We start from the raw sequence: 24,263 nt of genomic DNA, 5'->3' as shown, positions 1-24,263 counted from the left end.
CTAGCAGGTTTGAATATGGCATTTGGCACTACAATATTAAAAAATAATAATGCCAATCAACAAATGAATAACAAATTCTTAGTTCCCTAATTTTACATTTGTTATGTAAGATTTGATACAGATGAATATAGGTAACGTGTAAGTTTTGAAGCATTTTATAAAACAAGCACTTGCAAACACACCACCACAAAAAAAAACTAGAAAATTCCAACACCATTAAATCTACCAATATATGCCTCTACTAGACAAGCTCCTTACTTTCCCTCAAACATAACTAACCAGGATTCTGAATTTATTATTTCCCTATTTTTTGTATTCAGCTGTTTTCTCACATGTCTAAACTAACAAAGCTATAGTTTTGGACTTTTATAAAAATGGGGAAAAAAGTACTTTCCATGTATTTGAGTCTCACAACAATCCATGGCTGAGAAATATGGGTTACAAGGTAAGGAAGTTATGGCTACAAGTGAGAGAGTAACAGAGCCAGACTAGAACCTTAGTTTTCTCAATCTATTGTTTTTTATTTTCCTAAAACACTTGATATTGTCCAAATACATGTGTCAGTACACATACTTCTGTGTGCTCTTTACTTGTCCGCTCTCCTTCTAACTGTAAACATCTTCCCATTGCCTACACCACTAATTATGTACAGCCTATGGTCAGAGCTTCTTCTTAGTTAGCGCTCATTTTGGACCTGGGTTTTTTGTTCTACTTCCTATTACTTAATGCAGAAACATTCCCACCATGTTGAGCCCACACTTTAGAATTCTCCAGTCAAAACATTAATGCAGGTGATTAGAAGCTGACAACCTACAGTCCAAATGGCTGAGGCTATCGGCATATGGAAGATTTGAAACAGTAGATCAACCTATTTTCAGTACCATGAAACACTTATTTTTCTGGCTCTAACACATAAAGCTTGCTCCAACATATGAAAAAACATTTATTTTTAATGAACTACTACATCTAAACATGGAAATTTAATGAAACATACCTTCAATCTGAATAGCTACATGGAAGACTGGCTCTACTGGATTCCACTGAGCATTTACTATGTGCCTGTACTGTGCTAAGCACTTTGGTTACATTATCAAATTGAACCCTGACACCAATTCTATGAGATAAAGACTATTATTATCCACATTTTACACATGAGGAAACTAAATAGAGAAATTTAAGAAAGTGCTCGAAATCATGCATCTAATAAGTGTAAGGTCCAGGCCCTCATGACCCACCAGCCTGGCTGTGAAGCCCATATTCCTGACCTCCATGCTCTTCCATATGATTCTCACATGAGAATAAACCAGTACCACCCTTCCCTTTGGTCACAGTTACATGGAATCCTGGCCAACAAACTAATAAAAAGCAACCTGTATAAGGCTTAAATGTCATCTCTGAAGGTCACAAAAACCAAGGGAGTAACAGAACATAAAGTTTGGAGCTGGCAACCTTGGTTTCCATATCCAGGTCCCCTATTTAGCAGATGTGTGATTTAAGCAAGTTCCTTAATCTCTGTAAATCTTGGCTTTTTCAACTATAAAAGTATACCAACTTCCATTTAGTGTTGTCACGAAGATTAAATAAGATGGTGTACTTAAAGCACTTAGTTTTAACACATAGTGATATGCAAACACAAAATCATTGGAAGAAATTCCTGTCCTCGCACCAGTGAGCCTATAAAGCTCACCAAACAGGAGCCACACGAAACAGATTTCAAGATGCAAGACCTGAAGCGACTGTGAGAAACATACCGCAGTGCACATTTTATAACCAACCCCAAAGTCAAAGCGACACTGCTCATCCATAGAATAATTGATTCCAGGAAGTTCTGGGAGTTTGGGCCAATCATGTTCAAAAGGGTCATCAAGGAGACAGTCATAGGAACTGTAGGAAGGAAAACATCGCATGTGGTTAAACGCTCATTCCTTTATCTTGTCCTGATGAAAAGAGTGTCCTTAGCTTACCTACTCTGGGATTTCATTAGATCACAGAGCAAGGTCACAAAAACTTATCTCTGAAGGATTTTGGTTTTCGTTCCATTTTTTAAAAAGACCTTTTACCCTTATTCATCCCGGGGAAGGAGTCAGTGGTGACTCAGGGACGCAGTGTAGCTGCGACACCTTGTTGGGTCCGTGCTGAGCTCCTGCAGAGTGGCGGAGCGAGCCTGACCCTATGCCACAGGGTAGGGTGGTACATTATGAGGGCATCACGGACCATCCCCCCTCATCCTCAGCTCAAATTTGACCATGAGTCGAAGATTCCATAAAGAATTTACCCAAAAAAATTACATTAAAAAAATCACTAAATTCTAGGCTTCTGGCTCGAACTACTGTGATGATATCAGGGAATCGCTGTGCCGGGAGCTCTGGGTCGCGAGCAAACGCTCCCTGGGACGGGTTGCCACCCCCTGGAGCTGCAGGTGAGCAGCAGGCCCGAGTGGCCCGCGGCGCCTCTGCTGCACTGCGGATGCTGCGCGGGGGGACTTACTGGATGTATCTCCTCAGCTCCTGGCCGCTGCAGCGGGACCAGTGGTAGCGGTGGAAGGCCGCCTGCACCAGCGGGGCCATGACGCTGCCCAGGGCCGTCTCGTCCCCGCACCGGTTGCCCTGGCCGTCGTGCTCCATGCCCAGCCTGCAACGCCAAGGAGACCTGCCCGGTGAGGCCCGGGGCCGGGCTCCCGCCTGGCCTGGCTCAGGGATGAACAGTGGGTGAAGCCTGTTTGCTTTCGCCCGACAATGCTGACCCGGTGCCCTGGCAGCTCAGCTCCCGGGGCATCACCCGGCCCCTGCGGCACAGTGGGTGTCGCCAGGCCGCCCGCCGGAGCTGCAGACCCCCAGGCCCAGTGGGGGCTGTGCAGGGACACCCGCTGCTCTTAGGCGGACACGGCCTTCGCGGGGCCACAGGCACTGCAGGGAGGAGACTGGACGGAAATGCCTCTGATTTTGTAGCCGGGAAAGGGCAGGGGTGCCTGCAAACCAGAGCGGCTCCTCTGGTTTCGGGGTGCGCCCCTTGGGCGCCCGCTCTCACACCTGGCAGGGCGGGAGGGAGGGAAGGACCTGTCTTGGCCTTCTAGCCGCCAGCAGGGACTTACACGTGGCCGGTTTCGTGGGCTACTACAAAAGCAGAGGAAAAACCGTCCTCATGATTCAGGGTACAGCTTCTCACCGGATGACACATGCCCGTGACTGGAGCGTATCCTGTAGAGCAGAACAATTACTTTTATTTTCGTTTTCTGAGAAAACCCATTAAGAATTACTACTGGACCTTTGCCTAGAAAAAAGTGAAAAAGCTTTTCAGGAAACAGAGGCCATGTTAATCCCCCGCTAGCACTGTGCCACGCTCTCTTGGGAAAGCCACAGGTAATGGTCTTGAAAAGATTCACGGGGCCTCCGTTTCCCCCTTTCCTAAGGGAAGGAACTGCCCGGGTGACCATTCTGTCCGGCCACCAACGAAGCCTCATCTTTCAGTTTTAGTGAATGGTCCTTCATACCATGGTACCGGTGAAGGGAGCCAGAAATTCCATCAACATTGAAAAGAAAATCGTCAGTCTACTTTTTCCAAAGCCTACACCAGAATTGATTAGATCACTGTAAGCTGACTCAGGAAGAGAGCTTCTTGGCAGCAGCCATTTCTCATGGCATCTCTTTCCCATCCCAACACTGAGTGGAGATCAGCTGCATTTTACAGCACCCCCTCCATACCCCAAATCCACAATCATTATGTTAAAGGCAAGTATAATTTATGATAGTATTTAAGTGGCATTTAACATGGTGAATTCCACAGAAGTCAGTGGGAGCAATAGAAAGAAAGTGTGTGCTTGGCTGATGCATGGTGGAAAGGGGATGGAGGCAGAGATATGAACATTTGAACAGACTCCCTGATTTAGGATTACTTTAGAAAAGTCATGCCCGTAAGCTTTTCTTCTGCACGGGAATGGAAATACCTTGCATTCCAGCAGGTCCAAAGTCTTGCCTGGTTAAGAAAATTGCATGATCATGGTGTTCAGAGTGGTTGGGATCAGATTTTTGTTGTTGGCAAGCCCAGCGGCACACATTCTCCAAACTTCTGGATGGGTTTCCCCTTTCTATGAGGCTGATGGACTGCATGGGAACAATATGTTGAAGACAAACATAACATTTGCCCAAAGGCTCTCCTTAATAACTTGAGCTAAAGTTAACATTTGGGACATTTATAGCATTTGAATAATGTTCAGTGATATTATCTGGGGCTTATTTAGACATCTACTTTAGCCTGGGAATTCTAAATGCCCATGAAGAATCTCTTTATGATAACCAACATCACCTGCGAGAAAGGTGACTGACACCATACAAGGGAATATGTGATGCTGAGATTTGCTATTGTGAAGCAACTCAATGTTAGTCTCTGGGGTAAGAACTCTAGCAGTCTAAATATTTCCTAATTCAGCTTAGATTTTCAGTTTCGTAGATATTAAGAATAAAAATAGAGGGAAAGAATCTGGCATAAGAGCTGTTTAAAGTGAAAGATCTTTAGTTAAGTCTGTTGTTGTTTGTCCAGAATTAATCAATATATGAGGAGTATATAAGTTCCTCAATAAGCTGGCAAAGCTTGTCAAATCTTATGGGGGGTGGTCAAATTCTATAAACCTCACACTGTAGAAAACAACTTCCCTTTTTTAAGCTCACAGCAATAAAGAGGGTGCACGCTTATCTTGTGGTTCCAACAGACGGACTGAAGTTCCTTGGAATGTTGCTACTGTCACATTATGTTCAGGAGGTAAAAGTTCAGAGGGAAAGGGCCCATCCTTCAAGAACCCAGGAGCCACACTTCCCAGAGTAGCTCTGCTGGGATGAGAAATTGAACTTGCAACCCAAAATTAGTCCCTGCTTGGCTGACAGGCTGAGAGTTTTGTTATATTTCAGCAAATGTTATTATCAGTGTTTACATTCTTACCAAAATTAGCTTGGTTTGTTATATGCTGATCACATACTTCTCAAAAAAAAAGATTTAACAGCCAATGAAGGCTGTTAGCATCTCCAGCTGGAGTTGACTTATATTCAGTGTTATTGACACGAAGTCAGTCAGGTTTATGGGATAAACTAAAGATCAATGACACCCTCTCATCAGAATATGATTAAGTGGATGTTAAATACATAACAAAATGCAAGCACATGGATTGTTTTCTATTTGCCAAATATAAAATTTCATCAGTATTTCATAATCAGAAGATTTTAATTATGGGAGGGGGCATACAATTTTAAACATCAAGAAAATTGCCAAGTTAGTCACTTCCCCTATTTTCTCTCCTCAAAGGGAGAAACCATTTCATCCTGTTCATTATTTCCAAGGACAGGGACACACCAAGTGCCATTTTAAAGTCAACTACAGTTAGTTATATCACATGAAATGCCTGCTGTGTGCATTTTGACCCAGCTTTTAATTTTCAAAAGGACTAAAGCTCTTTTAAATGAAAATATTCACTGTGTGCTTTACTTTTCTTACTTGGAAAGACATACACATAAAATATTATTTTTAACAAATCATGTGAGGGCAAGGATCTTTGTCATTTTCTTCACTGATATATCTGAAGCACCTAAAAAGCATCTGGCACACACTCAATATCTATGTTTTGAATGAAAAAAAGAATCATAAATTTGATAACACTGATAAGACTAAGGAATTTTTCTTTCCTCACAATGGTGTCCATTTCCCCCCCCCCACTCATATAGTCATCATACTTGATATCAGGTAACTATCTTTTACTCCATTACAGAGGTAAACAAAGGAAATGGTACCAGCACAAAAATCATTCATTACCTGCTCAAATTTGGAGATCTCCACTCAGAGCAGCCGTTTTTCTTCTTCAGTTCAGTGCAACTGAGGTTTACATGAGACTTATCTATGCCATATGTCAGCTATAGCTTGAAAATTTTAATCTTCTGCCTGCTAACCCAGTTCTTAACATTCAGAGTTCACATATTTTAAGAGGCTTACCTTTGCATAACCCAGCATGATCATACGCACCAGGACCACATTTATATGTATTCCGAGGGACTCATCATGGTAAATTTCATTCACCTGGAACCAAAGCAGATAATTACTGAAAGGAAGGCAACACAAAGGATTTTGTGAAATGAGTAATAATTAAGGGATCAGCCATGTAATCCCAAGGACTAAAGTCAAATCACTTTTTAAAAAAATTTAGTTTAAGTTGGACTCTTCGATGAAACCACTTACCTTTAGCTTTGGAATAATTTTTAGATATGTTAATTATTGAATTTGTAAACTCCGGATTATCATGAACAAAGAGAATATGCTTTAAAAAGGGACTCATTAAACTACTTGTAGTTAGAGTCAACAGGTGCCGTAATCCACATAGAACATTCACCAAAAGCAACCGCTAGAGGGCGACGCCGGGGAAGCGTCGGCTGGCTGAGTGGCAGCAACCGTGGAGGGGAAACTAGATTCTGCATTTGCCTGCTGGAGTGCCCATGTCCTAGCAGGGGTGTGTGTCAGATCCAGTGTTCAGCGATGGGGCTTTCTCAGTGCCTCCCCACCCCAGTAGTAATCCTGGGCAACGATTATTTAGAAGTCCGACAGAACAGAAATCCTTCCATATTTGAATTACCAGCACAACTGTGTAAGTGCACATCAGATGAATGTCAGCCCTGGATAGATCTCAGAGAAGCAAAGTTGAGTAACTGCTTTTACTTAATATTTAAAGTTCGGTTGAAATTTCTAAAAGTGGCTGGGTATGCTGTAAAGTCATAAATAGTACAATTAAGCAACCTCAGAGGTCATAGTCCAAGATAATTTTATATGAATGAAGATGAAGACTATAGATATTAACTGACATACAAAAACACACAGTGTTATTGGCACATATGAATCCAAAATGGACTGTCACTGTATTTTCTGCAGAACTTAGTGCAAATTAGTGTGATAAGGAGCACTGGGTAACTTCACAGATGCCTGCAGGGACGGGAAAGGTGAAGTTATCCAACTAGGTTACAAAGGTAGCTGTTCCCAGGAGCAGGGACCCAACGTGGCACAATAACTAAAGGAGGGATGGAAAACCAACTGCAATTCCACTTGAGATCCAGGAGGTTTGAACAGTAAGCACGGCAAATTAAAAACCTACAGAGGAAATATAGGCATAAGCTCCTAGAGAGAAGATTTAAAAAGAAATATAACTCCTTCCATCACCATTGGAAGGAGAGTTGACTTGGGGGTGAATATACAATGCAGTATAGGATTATACACCTGAAACCTATATAATTTTATCAACCAATGTCACCCCAATAAATTAAATAAAAATTTTAAATAGATCATGTTTGGAAAAGGTAAAAGAAAAGAAATATAACTCAAGAATTATAAAATGCTCTAAAAAAAAAGAAGAAATTCATGAATCATAAAATCGTGAAATGGCCAAGATACAGACCAAGAAATCTCAAATGAAATGTTTCAAGAATCTAATAAGACTGCAGAGAACACCTTAAAAAGCCAACGCCTTAAACGTGGACTAAAGGCATACACGGAACAGAAAAGTGAGCAACTAAGGTAGAGGAAGACCTGCCGAAGCTACATGCTGGAGACGGCCAAGTGTGGTTTAACAAGAAAAGATGGAAAGTCCTTTTACGTGGAAAAGTGCACGCCTATGAACACATTCGTTTACAGCTACACACACAAGCACAGCACGTCGAGGCCCGATTTAATACGCGTTCAAGATAATCCAAGGGCTGAAAAAGGAATGCAATCGGGTGCGCAGGGGTAGCTCATCCCCGGCTTCGCCCCTGCAGGCCAAGGGCCCCTGCAGTACTGAGTCCCGCTTGTCTGTGCTGTCATATAAGAGGTATTGACAAACACAAATGCACCCAGAGAAGAGCAAAGAGCAAGGGACCCAGAGAATGTGTCACATAAAGAATGACTGGGGAGACCTCGTGGCTAAGCGCCTGACACCAGGCGCTAACAGTTTCAGTGGACATCCTGGTCCAAGCCCTCATTGCTTGTGGTCTTCAACTTTCTGAGCTTCAATCAATAATAGTAACAAAATAAGAGATAATATTTATTACGTCATAATTAAATATTATGTCATAATAAGAACAGGATCTCAGAGGGTTAGGTAAGAATGAAACTATTTGACTCCTGCAAACAAATCGCTCAAAAAAATTTTAGTGAGAGGGAGGGAGGGACACTAAAGTATGAGAAGTAGAAGAGAACACCCTACAAAGAAGACTTCATAGCAGCCATGTGGAAAATGGCTATTCTGTGTATTTATCTAAAAATCATGAGTTAACACTATCAAAGGGGTAGATTTCAGGTAAATATAAGGAAAAACTGAATGCTGGACAAAAAGCTGGTTTCTTATGACCTTTCCTGGTCATGGGCAGATTCTCTCATCTTGCTCCCCACCACCTAACTGGAAACTGAGTGCCCCCCTTCTTCTGGGTTAATTATCTAATAAGGAAGTCCTAGCATTAATATGCCAATAAAATTCACCCAGAGGCTCAGGGATATTCCCAGAGACTCTCTGTAAGGCGGCTGTTTTGAATTAGCGACATGGCTTCCTTCACTCAGCATGTAATTCGCTGCTTAATGCAACTGAAATGTAAATGCAGTCACAGTGAAAAAAAAAGTTTGCAAGCAATGCTAGTAAATACACAAAATAGGAGAACAATACAAATTAAAACTAAAGGAAAGCAGTTAGGTTTAAAACAAAAAGCGACTTAGTTTCTGGAGCAGGGGTCATAGAAAGGAGCCACTGCAGAACAGCAGTGACGGCTATACTTTTAAGTGTTACAAGAAAAATCCACATCAGAAAGCCCTCGAACCATAAAATTAACAAACGTTGGTAACACGGCAAGTAGCCTGTGACAGTCGAGTCCCCTAAATTAGGAGATTCCTTTGCACTTGGTAAATTTTACAGTCAGCACAATGCCAAGGAAAGGATACTGGACACAGTTCATGCTGTTAATGGCAATATCACACAGACGGATGTCGTCCACGCCATGGAAATATTACATTACAACATGACGGAATAAAAGGGCACTTTAAAAAGTTTACCATTCACCGAAAGAAAAGCTTTATTTAACCAAAGGCACTGTCATGCCAAGCGAATTAGGTGACGATTCTGATTCCGAAATGAGTTACGGAGTGCTCTGAGTCAGCACACATTCGTGACACTGTCACAGGGAGGCCGAAATTTCATGGGGAGAAATAATCAAACATAAGGCAGTAAGATTTATACATAGAAGAAAGTATTCTTTCATGTGGCAAACCCACAAAAATTGGTGTCTGTATTATGCAAAGTACTGGACATTACTTATTACTTTGCCTTTCAAGGTTTAAAAAGTCGCTTCCTATACATTATTTACTTTTAAAGTGAACTTAATAATCTGGCTGCTTTTCATATTGCCAAGCCTTATCAATAACAGGATGCAATGTTTTTATACTCTGAGACATAGTGGATACGATAAGAGCTGGAGAAATAATCAGAGCCTCAGGATCAGCTAGTCAAAGACCTGGACTTGGTCCCAGTTATGCAACTGATAAACTGAGTGACCCCAGTTAGTCACTTAACCTCTCTGACCTCTGCTTTCTCCTTGGCAAATTACATTTGGGCTTGCTCTGCCTACATCCCAGGGCTGCTCACATCCAGCAAAATGCCACACAACTGCCCTCAGCATCATACGAAGCACTTGAGCATTCTTCCACGGTCCACGCAAAAAGTTTTAAAGGTTTGTGGATGTGTTTTCATATTCTCTCTGAAAACAGCTAGAAAAACAACTGACCCATCTTAGTTTTCCCTGAAAGAGAAGTGAAGACTCATACTTGGAATGTGTTTAATTTTAACTGAATGAAAGATGTAGTTTAACTTGTCCAAAAAACCTGACACTATTTTTTTTTTTAAAAATACCGTCTAAATGTTGTACAAAAGTTCTTTCCAGCAGATGGCAGTATGGACATTTTAGAGGGGCTAACGGACTGGCAACTTCATACACCTGAAGGTACTTCACACCAGTGGGTTGTCTGCCTTTTCCTATATTTACACATAAATAACTTCCTTAAAATTAAATAAGTATTTAAAAATATTCTAACCCGAGGAAAACATTGAGTTTTGAGTACTTTACTCATTTGGTTCTTGAAAGCAAAGAAAAATATTTAAGACACCTTTACTTAGATTGCTTTTCAGTGTCATCTGATTAAAACATTATGAGGCATAAAGAAACTCCTTTGACTTGGGTATAAATTAATCACAAACTTTAATAATCAATAAACGACACAGAAAAACTAGAAGCATATCATTCTAAATTAACCATTTAAATCTGTCAAGATAAACTAAAATAATATTTGTTAAGAAAGCATTTTTACAGTTCTTAGTGACGTGGAAAGCAATTTTCTTCCTAAGTAACAGCAACATCGACAACAAACAAACACAACAGCTAATATTACATAGAGCTTTCCAGGTTCCACACATGGTTCTAAATACTTATATTAGTTCACGTAATCTTTGCAATAACGTTAGAGATATCTCCATTTTACATCTAAAGACACTGAGCGTCCCCTCACCCCCCAAAAGGGAAGAAATTGAGGCCCAGAGAACTTAAGCAACTTGCCCAAGGTCACACAGTTAGCAGACAGAGGGAGGGATGAACACCTAGGTGGTCGGACTCCGCAGTCAGTGCTCTTCAGCGTAATGCTGCATTCCCGCAGGCCTGCAGGCCCAGTGCAGTCACTATCCACAGAAGGTCGGGTTTCACAATAATCAGTACTGATTTGCTACCCCTGAGTTTTAAAAAGTGGTGAGGAATCATATTGGTAAAAAGAACTTAAAAATTTCACTTCCTTTTCATAACCTTTCCTCAGGTAAATTTTAAGGAAATGAGAAATGGGATTCAATGTATTATAAATAAGAATTTCCTGATTACGAATACAATGGTATTAAAAAATATATCCAGAAAAGATAAAGAGGAGTTAGAGCACATCACTGGAAAAAAATAGTAAAAATAGAAAAGATAGGGCTGAAGCTGATAACCAGTATTTTGGGTTGTAAGAAAGCGTCAGGCACAAGCATTCTAAGTAACATATTTGAATCCTGCATAATGCAAATCAGAGCTTTTCCCGAAAACCGGAATACCCTTTCGCCATGTGAGCCAGTCTACTGGAGCATGGGTAGATTTACTGTGAGGTGTTCAAGGGTGAGCCCAGATTCTTCGTCAAATCACCTGAAAGACGGGGCAAGCAGAACATTAATTCTTCAGGTGACCTTAAATTGGAAGGGGTTGCCAATGACGTGAGGGGAGGGAAAAGGTAAAATCGAATCAAGTATCCCTTTCCTAGAAAAGAAAATTCCTTCCAGGTTTGTTCCCGGACAGGACAATTTCTCCCAGGACATTTCCCTGGCAGGACAGTCTGACCTGCTTTGTCTGACTAGCTGATGAACAGCTTTGTCTGGCTTCACCGAAGCAGCATCATTTTTCTTGCAGATGAGCGGATTAGGTCTTAGAGGGGGTATAGCTTAGTGGTTAGGAGCAGGGGCTCTGCCGCCATACTGCCTGGGTGTGATCTTAGCTATGTGACCTTGGAAATGCTACTTGGTTCTATGCCTCAGTTTTCTCATCTGTAAAATGGGATAATTATAGTACTGCCCTTATAAGATCGTTTGACAGGAATAAATGAGCTCATGTATGGATAGTGCTTAATGGTGCCTGGCCCTTGCAAATAGAAAATAAAAAACTGTTAGCCACTATTAGCATTATTCACACAGAAACAAATAAATGGTACATGTATATAATACTTTAGAAAAAGACTTGGTTACCTGAAGGCAAGCAAGTAATAAGAGAGCCTCAGCCATTCTGGCTGTAGGACTAAGGAGAGGCCTCTGAAGCAGACAGGAATCCCGTCCCCCACTGTGCCTCACGGAGCTAAGTCTCAGACGCACCTCCTTCCACTCAGCCCGAGTCTCCAGCGCCCTTGCTCAAAGTAGGCAGATCGCTCCCAACCTGCCCGTTCTTCTCCCTCCCAATCTCAGACTAATTTTTATGAATAATCTTATCCAATCTTTACTGATCAGGTGCCATGGACACAGTTGTCCTGAGGGAGGAGAACAGAACAGGAAATGTTTGAGTCCGTCCATATCGCGAATATGTTCTAATAGGGGAAACAGGCTACGAGCAGGGGAAAAAATGACCCTGCAAAGGCCTGCAGTCACGAAATGAAATGGGGGCCAAGGGGAAAAGAGGTCTGCGTGGAGACAGGACAGGAGGCTGAGGAAGGGGGCACCTGCGGTGGGCGGCCGGAGACCCGTGGGCAGGAATTGCCGCAGGGCCTGTCTGTGGAGCCCGGGAGGCCGAGGGAGGAGCGAGCGCACATCCCGGCCCACCTGCGAAAGCCCGGAGCCCTACAGAAACCCCGATCCCACTTCAGAAAGAGACCAAGAGCAGGGAAGTTCCTGGCGTTCCCCCAAACAAGGGGCACAGCCCGAATTCCAGCAAGTCTACGACGCCAGTCCCTGTTCTTGGCCACTCCCTCACTGTAGTTTTCTTTCTGTCGCAGCGAAAGTGCTAAGTCTCTGCCTTCTGCTAAGGCTCCTTCCAGCTTCCCTAAAGACACTTGCTCCGAAATCTCAACTCTACGTCCCTTATTCCATCTCTCCCTTTCTTGGTGCTTCTTTTCCTCTTTTATTAATATTCTCAATTTTCCTTCATCATACAGAAGTAACTTGCCTACAATTTGGCAGTATTTAATACTGTTTACCCTATGTTCTTCAGTAGTATTACTGGATTTATTATTATTATTATTTTTTAGCAGTATTAGCTTATGTTTTCTGCCTGGCCCACGTGTCAGTGTCTCATTGTTTTTAAAATCCTCACCCAAGGATATTTTTTTCCTTTGCTCTTCAGAGAGAGTGGAAGGGAGGGGGACAGAGAGAGACATGGATGTGAGAGAGGCACATCGATTGGTTGCCCCGCCTGGAGCCAGGGATCGAGCCTGCAACCCAGGCACCTGCCCTTGGCCGAATCAAACCCGGGACCCTTCAGTCCACAGGCCGACATTCCAACCACTGAGCCAAATTGGCCAGGGCCGTGTCTCGTCGTTTCTGACCCCGTATCTTCTCACATACCTTCCCTGCAAGCTTTCACCCGCTGCTGTTTCTTCAACCACCACCTATAGGCTGATGGGTTCCAAATGTTTCCGTATCTAACTGATTCACCTCTCGTGCTCCGCAGCCATCTGTTCAACTCCAGTAACATCTATCCATTTGGAAATACACCAAAATATCTCAAAGTGTGCCGGTCTTCTCCCTAAAGATTAAATCATCCCCGACTTGTTCCTTCCCTTCAGGTATCGCGGGCCATGTATTACCAAGCCCGGCAGATGTCTCTTAAACCCACCCCTTCCTGTCCACCTCACACCCAGCAGCTCAGCACCCACCCAAATCAGCTGCACCGAAGCAATCACCTGTGAAAGCTTCCGCAAATGTTTCCATTTAGGTAGTTTGGGCCCATTATAATGGTTAGATGATTGTTTTCAATAAACATGAGTCTGTTCTTTCATGTTAATTATGCTTTTACCTCCTTTAAGCATCCAAGGAGCTTTGGGTGGATCAAGAATAGGCAATTCAGCTACAAAGCCTTATGAGCTCTTTGGGCCTTTGGAGCAGTAGAGATATACCCAAAGCTCAGGTAGAACTGATCCCCTTTTTTCAAGAATGAGAAAAATGATTTCCTCAGCAAGCTAAAAAGCTTGTCTGTGTGTTAGGACCCAGGGAGAAATAAAGGGTGGGATAAATCTGGGAAGCATAAGGTCAGTCTGATTATTTGTAGCATAAAAAAGGAAAAATGGGTGAATGTCAGGAAAGGAATTTGGGGCTGCAGAATCAAAGGGCAAAGAGGAAACTGAGATGCTTCAGTAAAATCAAAGAGGTTTTTAATTTTTTTTCTGAGGCAGCAACACTGTGGATGCTGTGTGATGTTAATGTAACCTGTGATGTGGGGACTCTCTTCTAGAATGACGGGCCCAGGATTTTCCAGGGAGGGGGTGCATGTTTATAGAAGGGGTGGCTGAATTGACTTGTGCTTACTCCAACCTGTCTCTGTGACTTGGTCTGTTCAATCCACATTGGGGAAATTAAGAGAGTTTGCTGAGGCAGGGAGGGGTAGTGTAAACCACAAGGAGTTTGGAGCCAGACAGAATGTGGTCTATCCCCTAATTCTGGCACATAAATACTATGTTGTCTATGTTCATAGCATGGCGTGTAACAGAGCCTCTTCCTCCAAATCACTCTAATGTACTGATGACTATTAATTAACACAGATGTTACAGTGAAGTGGAGTTAAAATGAGGATCAGAGAGAAAATCAGTCTGGCTTTGCATTAACTAAGTACCTGACAGCAGGTAAGTCACCTAACATTAATCTTCAATCCCTCTGTCTTTGGAAAGGAGAATGTTATAGAGGATCACCTCTAATGTTTCTTCTTAAATTCTAAGGTATGATCCAATGTCAGGCATATCAGTGGTAACTTTTACCTGACTTACCTGTGGCCAAGAGAGCAAATGGCTAAAAAGGCAATTAGAAAACAAAGACTTCTATTGTAGTAAATCACACTAACCGGTTTCTTGAGAAGGAACTTCATGGATCCCACTTGCATTATAGGACATTAGACTTCAAAGCTGAAAATATCATGTGATGGAATAATCCTTTGAAATTCTACTTTCTTTTGTTCTGATCATTAAGTGACCCTCCACCTTTATCCTTATAACTCAAGACTATTTGAAAACTCCTCAGGGTATTTCTCCTTTTACTTTCATAATATTGCCAGGAGCCATTGATCTTTCCCATCACAGATCAAAAGAGAGTAAGAACTGGCACCTCCCCGTTACATTTCATTGCTTTTCCTCTCAGCAAGGCCCATATTTTCCCCTGTAGCAGCTAATACATATCTCAAAGGAAAGAATCACTCTAAGGACCCTAAAGCCCATGAGGTAGTAATGACCAAGTAAAAAAAACTTCAAAAAAAAAGTCTGGGGAAAAACCATTACCTGCCTAGAATGCTCCGAGCTCAGTAAGTTAGCTTCACAGTAGCTGACACACTAACACATTTCTGCCAACAGAGTGTGAGTATCAAGATACAAAGAAAAATTGTTGGGAAATGTCCAGGATAGGCCAAGTATTTATATTTTCCACTCTAAGAAATTGCATTTCTATTTCTTTATTTTCAAAGATTTCCCCCCATTCTCTCCTCTCTGTTCTTGTCCTTTATTATTCCACTGGTGATTTTTTAACTAAGGGTATTCATCAAAATTACCCATTGGGCTCCGTAAACAACACTCCTGATTCAGAGCCTCTGCAGTTTATGGTCCTTCAGGCTGGATCACTCCTTACCCAGCCCTTTGCCTGACTCTCTTCCTTATAGAATTTCTCTCTCTGCCCACATAGTATCTCACTGAAGCTTTTCCTAACCTCCTCTCTCCTGCACAATAGCCCTTTACTCTTATTTTTTTTCCTTCTTGGCAATTATTACTACATACAATTACATATTTATTTCTTCTTTTGACTATTACCTGTGTCCTCTACCAAGCTATACGAAGGCAGAGAGTTTTCTATTGTGCACATTGGGACATGCCCTATGCCGAAACAGGCCTTGACCGTAGTCGGCAGGGATCAGTATGTGTAGAATGAGACGTGCCCCGTAGCTAAGAACCACTTTCCTCACAGTTCAGCCATGTCAAAAAGGGGAAAAACGAAACATTTCTTAATATAACAAGATATGAGATTCCCAACCAAGGCTTAACATATATCACATTTCTCTTATATAATATTTATTAAATATAAAAAGTTTGTCAAGAATGAGCAATCTAAGAATGAGTAATAATCATGCTATTTTTAGAATATATTCATATGTGTCTATCTCTTCTTTATATGTAAGGCCTGGAGAAATTTCAGAATCTACAAAAAAGAATTAAAAATAAAAGAATATACAAGAGAGGTTACTATTTGCATATTCACTGATTCACGAAGGAGCTGAGGGATGGGTAGAGGGTGTCCCTCCCCTCTTAGGAGTCATACAAAATCTCTAGGGGCCTGTGGAGACATTTTCTCGACCCTTGAACCTGAGAGAACAGCACTAACCTAGTGAACTGCCTTTCCTGTGTCCCAAACCCTTGATTTGCATGCACCTCACCCACAGAGCTTTACCCCATTCTCAAGTACAGTCCCCACTATCATTAGGCAGTATGGTCCCGAAATATCTGAAATACATTTTTGCCAAAAGGTGGCCGATCAGCATGGCTAATTTAAAACAGCAGAAGACAAAAATTATTTAACATTACTCTTGATATATATTGTATACTAAGTGTTTTTCTTGATTACATTTAATTTTAACCTGAGTTAAAATTAAATAGAACCTGGATTTTCTGAACAAGTTTTCTCTCCAGTATCATTATTTGGAATTTAATCATAAGCATGGAAAAAAGAAGGTAAACAACATAGATGTCCAAAGAGATTACATTTGTAGTCAAAAGCTAAAAGAGAGAAACAGTTGGCTTGGGTAATATATTTGATAGATCAATATAACATATATTTATTTCATAATTCTAAAAAATAAATCATATAAAATAGATTGCACTACTAGCTCAATGATCTTTTAGAAGTAGGTGATTTATACATTATATCTCCTCAATTATTTTCTGCCAATTCACAAAGGAAAAAAGCCCACCAGTTTGAGGATGTTGACTTTCTTCTGGATATGATTAAGGCTCATAAAGAAGAAATAAAGAACAAATTTAAAGAGCCCTTTATGACTGCACTGCAGCACGGCGCCAAGAGTTGACTGTGCTTTGTAAATATATTGCCTTCAGCCTATAATCTTGAAAAATATCACTCATTCAAAAGCTCTACCAACAAGCATCTAGACAGAGTTATCAGGCTTAAGACATTCTTTATCATCTCAGTATTCAAAACGATGCTAAAAGAACTTTTTAATCCTTTGCGGTCCACATCGGGGCAGGCACACTAGTCCTGAGAGTACTGATTACTCCCAGAACAAAATGAAACACATAACTCATGTCATAGCTCCATGGCATTATGACTTCGTAAATTTATGACTTCCCCTTGATCACAACGGAAAACTAGTTGATCACCAAAAGAAATGTGTGCTTCATGCTTCCTTTATTTTTGCACCCTTGTGTGCTAAACGCATGAATCAGTGTTTGCATTTAATGCAGAATGTAAACGTTTTGGGTGTGGGGCACCGTCATGGACGGGCTCGCCCAGGTTTTCAGAAGACACTAACAAAACAGAAGTGAATTAAAAGATAAAGAATACCTCATAAAGGAGTCACTACTCACAATGTTCATCAGGGTGAGGAGGTAGTTTTGGACATGCTCTTTGCCATGGAAACGGACCACAGAGTCATCCACTCCCAACAGCACCTCGATGTTGTAGTCGTTTTCTCCCGCATGTCTGCGACGCCTAATTGTTTCGTTCAGCTGCCGGTCAATGCTGCGGTAAACAGTACCTAGATCATCGAGGCCTTCCAGATCTGACTCTGTAAAGAAGCAAAAAAAGCTCAGGCACTTCAGCTTCCCCAAGAGGCCTTTTAATAACTTCTTACAAGGAAAGGATCTTCGGGGGCCCCATCGTCGTAATTCATAATCACCAAGACACTGATTTTCAGTTTATTCTGTAAGTAATATGTACATGCGCATGATCAGATGAACGTCCTATAAAGTCAACACAGAACATCGACACTAAGGGTGAAGTGATACTACTGTACACACAGCAACGCTGCCAGTGCCGGCCTGAATGTTCCACGAGGATAAGAGCAGCTTGGTCTTCCTCTAGTTGTATCCCCAGGGCAGAGCAAAGAAAGTGGGGCACAGAACATGTGCTGGCCATGTAGTTACTAAATAAATTAAGATTATAAATAAAAAATCATGTGCTGTTAAGTTTACAGAGATTAATTTAAGTAACTATAATCACAGAGTGTAAAATTTGTATCTCATACATTTAAATCGCTCCTTTTCCCAGCAGCCTTAACTTAAAAATGCAATGATAGCGTAGCAACACAACAGCATTCAGTGGTGTAAGTATCAGTCACTACAAATTAGGTTATTTCTTCTGAATATGCTTCTCTAGTGAATGCTGCAAGGGAAGAAGTGGACACACAAGGTACATCCACTAACATCCAGTTAACACTACAGGCCCACACATTTGTACTGGCCATTATTTGAATAGATTTGAAGAGTAGGTCATTTCAATTGCTATATAGCTGAATCTATGAGATGCTAAAGTAAGAAAGTCAGATAATTACCTATCGTTAAAGGAAAATAGTAGTATAAATGATTTTTATTTTATTTTTAGTTGAAGGAATTTAAAAATTTTACTTTCCAAATGGAAATACACATGCAAACACACACACACAGAGGCATATATACATACAGTTATACTTACATACATCTGCCTATCATCTATCCATCTGTCTGGAGAAAGTGATGGAGGCATCCTTAGGTTATAATTATCTAGATTATCTGCCTTCTGATTATCTGCCTTCTCATGTTTTCAGCAAAGAAAATGGTTTTAGTGGATTGAAAAATAAAATCTATCATTTGGATACTAAAATAAAAGCTATTCAAAATTGCTGGTATAAAGCTGCAAGCATATTGCTTTCCATTTCAAATATATAAAATCTGGAAAAAAAATATTTTACACACTGCCTTGATGTCTAAAAAACAACCACATATCTAAAAACATGCTTGACAGAACCATGTCTGACTCATGTTATATATGAAGGTTTATTTAATGCTGTGCTGGGGCCTGTAAGTTATTTGAATTAGTGTCTAACATTAATGAATAGGCATTTTCCTTTCCACCTTTGTGGTTTCAGTCAAGTTGAGGGGTAAACAAAGGTGTCTCTTGGCCAGAAAGATTGATGACCAAGCCACAGCCACATGGGATTAGAATAGTGAAAGTACAGATCCCACTCACACCCTTTCCACTAAAAAAAAGAAACAGAAACACCAGCACCCTCCCCTACGAGTATGACCATAGCTCTGAATGTAACTACTCAGGTTTGAAAGCTATACTGTAATTCACTTTGACCGAAGCTCAACTGCTAGATCATTAGCTGGGAATTTTCTCCTCTCAGGGAATCACGCTGGCTCCACAACACATAAATAACTCTCACCGCCATCCACATCAAACGGACAGCTTTCCTCAAAAGTTGTTTTTAAGACTTGTAAGCCCGCATCGAAGGCAAGAGACTACACCTGCAAACAGCTTTACTATTCAACCTCAAGTCTTCTCACACACTAGAGAATGTGAACGGTTGTGATAGCCAGCGTACAAATAGAAAATTCATACACCAGCTCCCAGTTCTAAAAATGGTTCTTTTTTGGCCGAACTGTTGGCGACCACATCCAATGGAAATATACCAGCAATGTCATCATATCATTAAGTCCGATGCATGAATGAAGGAGGCTGAATACTTATTTCAGAGAGACAGTTCCTTCTGCTCTAACACACCTTTGGTTGGGCCTTTCTATCTCTCCTTAAATAGGTAGTTTTCTGGAAAGAGAAGAGAATCTTTTTTTTCATTGCCTGGAACCTAGGAAGGAAGAAGGAAGCCTATTTCTTTCAATCTTGTCTTTATTTAATCAAGAATACTTCTGTCCCTACTTCCCCCGTGCTGTGCAATGTTCTCTTATGATTCCTAAAGTGGGCATTGCCAAACAGTTCAAAGGAAAACAGTGAAATAACTTCTGGCACTTATTATCTATATACATCTCTACTAGTTACAGACAGCTCTGAGGCTGTGAAATATCTTCCTCACAAAATTTTCTCAGTATGCCTACTTTATAATATCATGGTAAAATGATTAGTAGGATGGGCTTTTAAGCAGACATACCTGCTTTAAATCCTGGGAGTGTCACATCCTAGCAGTGTGATTTTATTTCAGATGCCTTACATCTCTGAGCTTCCGTTTCTTCATCTGTAAAACTTCGCGGACTTGCTGTGATGATATGATGAATGATCCTCAGAAACACTGCCTACACTGCCTAGATGTAAGTGCTTAACAAATACTATTTGCAGCTACTACAACAGTAAAGATGATGTGATGACAGTTCCCCATTAAGAGAACACATCATTTTTTAAAGCTTCCTACATTCTATTTTGTATATTGCAAATCAAAGAGTTATATTTCTTTTAAAACAGAGATCAGAACAAAAAATCTTGAATTAGTGGAGAGTCTGAACTGCTGGTAACTTTAGAAAGAACAGGATGCACACTTATTGAGTTACCCACATATGTGGTAGACCCTGAGAAGACAAAAAACTACTCCCAGGTAGAACCCTGGGAACCACAGTTGTACTGGATTTATATTCAGAATGTAGCTGAGTTTTATCTAGTAGTAAAAATTATGTAGCTTGAGTCATTTCACAATTGCTAGTTTAAGCAGATCTAATCAGGGTACTAAAACGTGACCTTTAGTAATAGTTTACACCTCTATAAAGCTTCAGAGTTTAAGAGCTGACAAACTTTGACAAAACTGCAGATGTCTCTGTCCAATTCTCCATCATCTCCGTGCGCCCATAAGATACAGGAATAGGAACATTAAAGGGCAATATCATTCTAATCATGTCCAACCCCCCCATCCGATCTGTTGACTGCTAAGAGGACTGAGAGGAACCACACGGACATCAGCAGGCAAGTTCAAGAGGTGAAAGCCGTGACGTTTTGTGCTGGGTATGGCAAACTATGGATCTCTCAGGCACCCTGTAGGTCTCCTGCTGAGTAAGTGCGTCAGGGCGACCTGAATGGGGGTGGCTAAGCTGTGCGGCAGGAAGTGACTGACGCAACAGAATGAGCGCAAACTGAGCATCTTCAATAAGTAAGTATACTGCTGCAACAAGCACAGTGGTGCTACCATTCTAAGCTTCACTCCAGAAAAGTGATGCTCAGAGCTCTCCTGAAATATCAGAGGCAATCCCTCTTAGTACTTTGAGTCAGTTCTCTTTTTTCAAACTTTTTGGAAAATGGAAGTTTTTCAAAGTTACCTGAGAAGTTACTGATAAGAATATTTTGGAAACATTTTGATTGTATCCTTTTGTGTACCCCCTAGCTTCCCAATTGCTGTATATAATCTTTCAGAAAAAGAATAATTTTACTCTAAAACCTCTTTTTATTGAAATAAAATATTTTGGGGAACACAGGTAACCAAGTCACAATAAATATAGTCATTTTAGTGTTAAATATAGAGTTTTCAGTGTTAACTCAGAATTTTGAACTTACCAAACATAAAGTAGAATATGACTTGTTTTGCTGTTTATGAACACAGAGGCTTAAGACATTTTCAGGGTGGAATATGGCATGTGTATATGCCTAATTATACTTACAGTGTAGGGCTGATGAAATCATTCTGCACCCCAGAAAAAAATTCCTATTGTCTGAAAAATGTCAGGAGACAAAGATAACACTGGAAACATCCAAGTTTTGATCAAGTTCTCAATCTGATACAAATATATTTGGGGTTGGAATGTAATCTTAAGCATATTGTGATAAAGGTAGTGAAAGAATCATTGAACTCATATTCTAGTCTCTCCTTCCTAAGGAGCAGAACGTCAGTTTTATTTGAGGTGTCAATAAATCCAGCTAGAAGTCGTTCCCTGTCTCCCTGTGACTGAGGACCACACAGGACTAAGAATAAGCCAATGAGATATGAGCAGAAGTTTTACTTAGACCTCAGTGATTTAAATTGGTTGTATGGAGGGCCTCCATGAAGGCTCCCCAAAGGAAGGTGACTCATCTTGGTAGGTGAGCACCCCCTCCTTGTCCCTTTGCTCAATATTTCTTCCTGCTGCCTGGAAACATGGACATGATGTCAGGAGTTCTATGAGGTGACACTGGAATCAAGGCAAGTGCTGAGTATGGCAGGGCAGCTGTAAAGAAGCAATCTCACCCCGTGAGGACTGTGGAGCTACCAGCCCCACCCTGGATTGCCTAGCGCCAGACTTTGCTATACATGAGGAATAGAATGTCAGTTGTGTTTTGGGCATGTTTGAGGTTTCTTTTTTTATGTCACCGAATCTAGTCCTAACAGATATGACACTGAAAATACTTAACCTTGTTGTCCAGATTAGCACTTCTACTGCCTTTGGGAATGCAAGTTAATTTTCATGTGAATAACTGAATGATAAAGATTCACTTTACACAAAATGTTCCAATGCAGCTTTCTTTATAGTGCATCTACTTCAGAAAATGAGAATCATGCTCTTTTGCAGTAACAAAAAATACAGAATGAGTCTATGGAGAAATTATGCATTATTCACGAACAGGATAGTGGGGGAAATCAAGGGACCAGAATACCACAAGCTGGATTTTCCAACAGTAGGTGGAGATCCTAGGATCATGTCTAAAAATAGGCATAAAATCCAACAAATGTCACATGATAACATCAGATTCAGAGTGCAGTTAACTTAAATAATTGTGTTGACCTGTCTGTATTACCCAATAGTAATTTTTACACTGATTTTTAATAAATTTATTATTATCAGTTCCTATAAAGATACAGTAACAGCATCTCCAAATATTTGCAGCCACCATTCTACCAAGATATAAAATGTTTTGGTGAAAAGCAGCTGAATCCTTCACCAACTGGGAAATTCCATAATACTTCAAAGAACTATACTGAGGCCAATTTATGATGTCAACTCTGAAGTTTCATTAGGTAACTGTCGCTGTTTAAAAAAAATAATAAAGGACATTACCACTGAATGAATATTAGTTTCCATGATTTCTTTTCCCTAAAAGTCCTAAGAAACATGTGTTGCTTTTGTTTTCACCAACTACTTTAAGGGATAACATATGGCATTTTTTAAGAGAAAAATTCTCACCTTTTAAGTGAAAAAAATAATGCTTTTATGCTTTGGGCTTGTGATCATTAAACAAACAAAACAGAGAAGTCACCTCAATATCCAATATATAGAAAATTCTAACTCTTAATAAGACTCTCCTAGATGTCAGAATATTTTTATCTGCAAGTAAAGAAAACTTCCACTTGAAGTATTTTAAGCAAACAGGAAACATATTTGTTTGCCTTACAAGAGGTCCAAAGGTAGGGTGATTCCTGGGTTAAACAGTTCATAAGCAATAAATTATCAAGTACCTAGCTTTTCCCATCTTTCCATATCCTGCTGTTCTTGGTGTATAAACTTTGTCTTCAGATTGGCTTCTCTGCTTATTTGCAAACGGCTACATCAAGTCCAGCATCATAGCAGGAGCAACAAATTTCATCTTCAAATATATCTTCCTTGGAAGTAGATAAAAATCTTTCCTAGAATCCCTCTGGTACATTTAACTACACGTTTCAGTGGCCAGAACAGAATCAGACGCCCGTGTGAAAATCATTCGCAAACAAGAAGAGAGCCCCATATCTAGCACTTCAGTGAGCTTTCTCCTCTTGATTGCATCACACTCTCTCTTCCTCACTGGGCTCTACTGAATCGAAGGCTAGAGGAAGAGGCCCGTGCGACGCGCTAGGCTGGCTCCAGCGACCTCAGGCTGCTGGCAGCTCGGGTCTTCTCAGCTCGACTGCGCGAGGGAGGTGGGCGTCCATTGCACAGCTGTCGTTCCAAAGCTCAAGTTACTTCTTCCAGTTGCCTCTTATATGCTACCTTGTTAAGGGTAAAAGATTTCACCTCAGATTTCCCCAGAAACACTACTTGAGCACACTAAATTTTTCCTCAAAGGCCTATTGTATGATTTAATAAAAATTTTAACAAGTTGTTATAGCCAAACTATGAATATTAACATTTACCATGTATTTTTTTCAATAAATATTTAAAGAACGGGGCCACTTGCCTCGGCACCATTCTGATCACTGGGAGTATAGCAGTGGACACAGCAGACATGGAGCTAAAATCCCAGTGACAACAATGACGAGGCAGGGCCAGAAGAGCACAGCAGAATGAGTAAGGGTGACACCGTGGGGTGGGCGCAAGTTTAGATAAGGTGCTCAAAAGAAGGCAGATAATAGGCAGATCTTGAAAGAAGGTCGGAATAAGTCACATAAGGAAACTTCTTATACATACATGTAAACTTTTTATTCACATTTATTGTGTAGATCTTGCAGGATGTCAGGTATGGTACAAAACTCTTACCCCACAAATGACACTATCCAAGTTAAATTTAATAACAGCATTTTTTTCATTCAAATAAAACTGATGAGCCAGCCATTCTTAAAAGTGAATTTCCACTAACATGTTTTTGCTAAAACTATTCTTAG

At 40.7% G+C, this 24,263-nt stretch overlaps 1 protein-coding gene across 1 annotated transcript in view; it reads right to left on the bottom strand.

The window, feature by feature from the left end:
• ADAMTS3 (ADAM metallopeptidase with thrombospondin type 1 motif 3) overlaps positions 1 to 24,263 on the bottom strand; it is a 219,164-nt gene that overhangs the window by 28,458 nt on the left and 166,443 nt on the right. Inside the window, exons 5-10 of the mRNA XM_087826545.1 lie at positions 17,329 to 17,528; positions 5,974 to 6,057; positions 3,944 to 4,100; positions 3,092 to 3,197; positions 2,488 to 2,631; positions 1,752 to 1,884 (exon numbers count right to left, since the gene is read on the bottom strand). Coding sequence (XP_087682671.1) covers positions 1,752 to 1,884; positions 2,488 to 2,631; positions 3,092 to 3,197; positions 3,944 to 4,100; positions 5,974 to 6,057; positions 17,329 to 17,528 — 824 coding nt within the window. The remainder of the gene's footprint in view (positions 1 to 1,751; positions 1,885 to 2,487; positions 2,632 to 3,091; positions 3,198 to 3,943; positions 4,101 to 5,973; positions 6,058 to 17,328; positions 17,529 to 24,263) is intronic.

The sequence above is a fragment of the Miniopterus natalensis genome, chromosome 1, assembly GCF_054644295.1.
Source record: "Miniopterus natalensis isolate mMinNat1 chromosome 1, mMinNat1.hap1, whole genome shotgun sequence".
NCBI lineage: Eukaryota > Metazoa > Chordata > Mammalia > Chiroptera > Miniopteridae > Miniopterus > Miniopterus natalensis.
Note: the sequence above shows the minus strand (reverse complement) of the source record. Positions and strands in the feature narration are given on the sequence as shown.